Consider the following 5737-nt stretch of genomic DNA (forward strand, 5'->3'; position numbering starts at 1 on the left):
GCTTTGCTGGGGAATGCAGGAAAATAATCGAATGTATGTATGAAAATCATCCTTGTTTCTGCTGTCATAAAATACTAAGAAATGGCAAAATAACATTTAAAAATGAAAAATAAAGACAGAATTATGTAAAAATACAATATTTCACACTATTAAGATGCTGATTGAATATACAGTACATTATAGTACAATTTACAATATTGCATTACACAAATAATTTATTCTGACATTGACCCACTATAATTTATATTGGATTTATTATGATAGGGACAAGATTCTGCATCTCAGTTCTTGACTCACACATGTCTTTAACATATGTACATACTGTAAATGTACAGCACAGAGTCTGGGTGCTCGCTCTATGCCTGTTTCAACAGCAGGATGCTCAACCCACATGTATTACAGAACAGCAGAATATAAGTGCAGCACAGTGGGGTACGTTCTTAACCAAGGCTTAGAATGTCTTTTGTCTTCCCACAAGGCAGTCACCCTGTTAAGTTATGGAAATAAGCAAATTTCACGCAGTTCACCAAAATTTAAACTTAAAAAAATCAGTAAAAATCTCTTTTTACCAATAGCTTACTTTTGGTCCTCTTATACTATTTCAGTGTCTTTTCAGAAGCAATAACACACAGAGAATAATTTTAAGTACATTATGTGGCGATATGACCCGTCATTTGTGCGATAGACATATGCGTGCCGACAAAATAGCGGCGATTAAAACGCGCCGTCAAAATCGCCCCAACAAAATCGAGAAAGTTTCATTAAATATGAATTACTAGTTTAAAGCATATATAATAATGTTTATTTTAGAAGTCAATATTATGAGACACGGCATGCCATTAGCACGGCACGCAGATAGTCCTTAAGATCATGCCCTGCATATGTAGGAAGGATTGCAGCAAGGGCGTCTCACTCTCTTAGCCTCTCTCGCAATTTTGTCGTGGCGATTTTGTCGGCGCGCATTTGTCGAAAACCAGTTAGCGGCTTTGTCAGTCGCGGTTTTGTTGGGGCGCATATGTCTATCGCGCTTTGGTCAGTGAACCGTGTGGCGACATAACACAATTTAGACTTTTTTTGTTTCATAGTTTGAACTTTTTTAATAACTTTCAATATACAAGAGTCTGCCCTTTTTTGCATGATTGGCTCCGGCAGACCCCTGCGACCCTGTTCAATAATAAGCAGGTTAAAAAATAACTGACTGACTAGTGAGTTGTTTTTAATTACCTATATGAATGGCTAAAAGTAATTATTGATATCCTGCAACCTAATTCTAGCATAAAATAGAATACAAATTGTCCTAATGTGCAGGGGTTTAAATTCTATGCATGTTGTCTGATACTAATTTCCTTTTTTCACTTGTCACTCCATATCTGTTTTTTCTGTCTCTTTGGAATCAAAATTATTTTGTCAATTAGTCAAATTTAGTTTAGTTTAGTTCTTGGCTCTTTGGCTGTTTTCATGTAGCTTGTTTGGCGAAAGATGTCCAGTGATAGAGTGTGGTGGCTGCACTTTAACTCAAGTGTTATTTTCAAACATTTGTCCAATACATGATTTTTTTTTAATTTTATTGATTTTACTAAAATCAAATAACATTCCATACACAACTTAATGTCCGATACATGATGTAGTTGACATAAACACCTCTTCTTCTCTTTGATTTTGGTGTAATGATTTTTAACATGGTAACCCTATCCTATGACATGGAAACCTTTTCCTAAATTGTGCACATTGTAGGCTTGATCTAAAACATTTCTAGTGCCATTGATTTAAGCTTGCTTGTATTAACAGATGACAGTAATATATATACCCAAACTCAAGCTGAAAAGGCGCCAGTGATTGTCTCCTTAGTTACTCAGGGCCATATCATTCAGTCTTGTGAACAATAAGTTATAGGGATTAAGAACTTGGTGTTGTATAGATTCTCCATTAAGTAATATGCTTGACCTAGTACAAAGTACAATACTTTTATATGTCTGCTTAAATGCAGGATACATTTAACTGTAAATATTTAATATAGGTAAAATCACTTAATTGCATAACCATTTATAGCATAAGTTATAGTGTCTTGCATAAATTCTTCTCTTCAGGGGAGAGTGTTCTAGACCCATCCTTCATCTGAGGCATCAGTTATAGAGAATAAAAGGCAGGCTAAAATCTGGGACAAAATGAGTGGTCTGGTGAGTATGTCCACCAGTCATGCCACTATAGCATGGTGTCTTTCAATCCAGTTACCTGGTGTCTTTTTTTTGTTTTGTTGTCTCACTAATATGCTTTCTTACAAATGGTCTTTCTTCATCATCTTTACTGCTCTACAGTAATCTTTACAGACACCTTGCTAAGATTTTGGCATGAAAGAGCAAAAGCAGCTAAAGAAACCAAAGAGAGCTTATATCTCTGTTTAACTGTAGCACAACCTCTAGATCCTTGGGGTTTATCTAGATTCCTTCACCTGATACCAAGTGGCCTATATATCTAACTTGGTGTTTAAAAGATTCACATTTCAAAGGATGTAGGTTTATTCTGTGCACTGTAAAAAATGTAACTAAGTGATAGTCGACCCAGTGTAAAAAAGTTTGTTGTTCCAGCATTTCTGTGTTAAATGTTTAGCTTGACAATCGTTTCTTCATTGTGTGGCGCAGATGTGAGTTCTATTTTTCTTTTCGGTTCAAATGTAAAAATCAGCATTGTGAGAATTAATAATCTGTTGTTTGTGTGAGTTTTTCTTTTGCGCAATGCGCATTTCCTGCGAGAATGTTCTCGATTTATGAGGTTTGGACACGTGCATGAGTCCACGACTCCAAAATCTGTAATTACTAACGTTTTATAGTCCCGACTTAAGGTAAGTAAATGCATTTACATGAGTAGGACTTTTCTTTGTTGAAACCTATATAGTTAAAAAAATCGGGGTACGATTTATTAACAGTTGCCACGCGAGTAACCTTACTAACTTCGACGACCATCGATGATAACCTACTGCCGAACGTAAAGATTTTTATGCGTTTAATGTTAGCTTGTGTTATTTGCAACGTGTAATGATGGCGGGTCCGTTAACTACGGAAGATTTTAATGACTGTAACAGAATCTGAAAATGAATTATTATAAAATGAAAGCTCAGTTGTGCTTATTGTCGTGGCTTTTTATCAAAAGCCACACTATTGCGTTATTTCCTTCTTTCCTTTTTTCACTATAACAGCTTATGTTTTTATACCTCAAAACCCGACATCAGGACTTTGTTCACTTAAAGTTAGCGGTCTGAATTCCCGTAGTAGCTGCGGTGACCGACTCAAGCTTTTTAGGCACCATACCAAAGTTGCGAACAGAGACTGGAAGCAGATGATTACATAGTGGATTGGGCAATAAGAGCGTACAAGGCAGCAGCTTGTGGATGAAGTGAAGAAGAAAATATGAACCTGGACCTAGTCAACACCAAAATGGACCTCACTTTTTCCCTGAGAAGAAAGGAGATTGTCATGGATGAACCACTGGTCTCTGTAGTCCAACAGAGATGGCCAGGCCTTTTCATAGAGCAACAGGTGAGTTTTTTCTAATCTTATAATTCAATTGTTGAGTAGCGATGCTAGTATCTTGAAAATAAGTACATTATTAATTTCTGAATTTTGTTACAGGTATATGCAGAATTTTATCGCATTACCCAGGTGCAATTGAAAGAAACATTTCTGACATCCTTGGACAAGTATTCGACAGCTCTGATCAAAATGTACAGAGCAAATGGAGGCAAGACAGCACATGAATTGAAATCACTTTTAGAATTACTAGATGAACAGGTACGTAATAAGGATCAGGAAAGAATTGTTTTATAGTCATAAGCATTAACTTAACATAGCATGTGGCAGTGTTGTAATTAAGGCTGTTAAACTGTTTGCTTATGAAGGTGCATGTGGCAAACCCATAGACTGTTATCAAATGCATGCAAAATTATTTTATAGAACAAGCTAAATTATACTGTATATGTTTATATCTGAGTCATTGGCACTACACATATTCCCTCCAATGTCATGGACTACAAATTCATAATGTATTAATTTACAGTTTTCTTTAATGGTGAGATTTACACAAACAATATTTTACCAGAAATAAAAGTACATTCCTGAGCTATTCTGTTTATTATAAATTGAAATTGCCCAGGTTAATAGCATTTTTTTTTTGTTTGTTTCTGGATGTGTGCATACATTTTGAATAATTTGCAGATGTACAAAATCCTTTCATTATTTGGATTCATTTAACAAAGATGGACTTTTGTATATAGTAAGGAGGAAGGAAATATATCAAATATATTTAGTTGTTTTGTTTAAGTTTTCTTACATTGTCGTTTTGTTCAAACATTATTTCTTTGTATATTCTAACTCTATGACTATCATTCTTGTTAACTTTTCAGACAATGGATGTTACCACACACAAGAGGGCAACGGTTCTACAAGGACTACCTCTGTACTTAAGAGAATACAAGAAGTTATCAACAACATGTCATGTGAGTTCGGTTGGAAATGTAGAACTAAATGATTAACAAACAAGAAAGTTAAGTTGGTAGACAACCTTTCACTTGGCTTTGGAAAAGAGTCAACTATGGTTTATTTTTTCACACCTTATCTATATCATTGTTCTATATTTTTAGGATACAGACTCCCTTCAAATATATACAAATGAAATGAAGATAGGAATATTGGAGGTTGTGAGGCACCATGAGACCCATCCGGGAGCTGCACCAATGAATGTGGCTGTGGTGATAGAAGGTCAAGTAGTAATTGAAGAGCTTGTTGACTTCACAACTGCATTTGTCATACTTGTTGGTCTTCTGTATGCTCTAAACATTCAATACCCAAAAGAACTGAAATACACTTTTGAAACAGTGCAGAAGGTGTTTCTAAATATTGGAGACTCATACTCACATAGAGTATTGTCACTCAAAAATATGCTGCGCAAATGTTAGACAAATGTGTCTCAAATCTGCAGAATAGGATGTGCTTGTATTTTGATTTTAGATTAAGTTAGCTATATCTACTTTTCTTTGTGTGAAATTCTTTCTCCGTTGCAAATTAGTGTTAATGTTATGACAGAATCCCTTTACCCTGTTCAGGTTCTGTTCAAAAAGACATTTTGGAATTATTGATGTAACACTTTTCAATTTAAGATTCCACAACATCAGAGATGGCATGGCTTGTGGTTATTAGTAATATGTTATTAAGAAAAATTTGAATGCACTGAATATAAATACATTTATAGAAGTGATTTTCATATTTCACATTGTAATAATAATGTAATGCCATGTCTAAGAAAATAAAGCTACATTATTTTCAAAAAAGCTGTTTTTTCTTTTTTGTTAAAATGGAATATGTTGCTAAATATAGTCAGAGTTCTTAAGTAACTGATTACAATGTGCTTTTTGAGTTTGCAAAAAATAAATATATTAATTTCTTGAATTACTACCTTGAAGTTTGCCTAAATTTACTTACGTTTATTCAGCATAGGTTTTTTAGTTACGCCAATTAGAGATGACATTGACAAAGCCTTAAAATTTATGTTAGATGGGCTTAATGCTGTTTTTACATATTAGTTATTTCTACTTGAGCTAATTTAATTTTCTTAGTTTGGCATAGAGTAGCTTATATCCAGTGAACTCAAATTTTGTAATTGGCTGGATTTGTCAATATAATGTTGGGCAAACTCAAAAAGCACATTGTAATCAGTTACTTAATATTTTTTAATTGGGAGTAGGATT

At 34.3% G+C, this 5737-nt stretch overlaps 1 protein-coding gene across 1 annotated transcript; it reads left to right on the forward strand.

Annotated features, from left to right (window-relative positions):
- Positions 1-3408: 3408 nt before the first annotated feature.
- Positions 3409-5197, forward strand: LOC120536248. Its single transcript, XM_039764569.1, has 4 exons — positions 3409-3533; positions 3627-3785; positions 4397-4489; positions 4634-5197. The coding sequence occupies exons 1-4, from the start codon at positions 3432-3434 to the stop codon at positions 4946-4948; spliced, it is 669 nt and encodes a 222-aa protein (XP_039620503.1). The 5' UTR covers positions 3409-3431; the 3' UTR covers positions 4949-5197.
- Positions 5198-5737: the final 540 nt, after the last annotated feature.

The sequence above is a fragment of the Polypterus senegalus genome, chromosome 10 (genome assembly GCF_016835505.1).
Source record: "Polypterus senegalus isolate Bchr_013 chromosome 10, ASM1683550v1, whole genome shotgun sequence".
In the NCBI taxonomy this organism is placed as follows: Eukaryota; Metazoa; Chordata; class Cladistia; order Polypteriformes; family Polypteridae; genus Polypterus; species Polypterus senegalus.

Bases quoted from the DNA above. Each gene is read 5' to 3' on its own strand.
- LOC120536248 (XM_039764569.1), top strand. From the start codon at position 3,432: ATGGACCTCACTTTTTCCCTGAGAAGAAAGGAGATTGTCATGGATGAA. The intron at 3,534-3,626 runs GTGAGTTTTTTC...ATTTTGTTACAG, and splicing joins GCCTTTTCATAGAGCAACAG to GTATATGCAGAATTTTATCG. The intron at 3,786-4,396 runs GTACGTAATAAG...TTAACTTTTCAG, and splicing joins TAGAATTACTAGATGAACAG to ACAATGGATGTTACCACACA.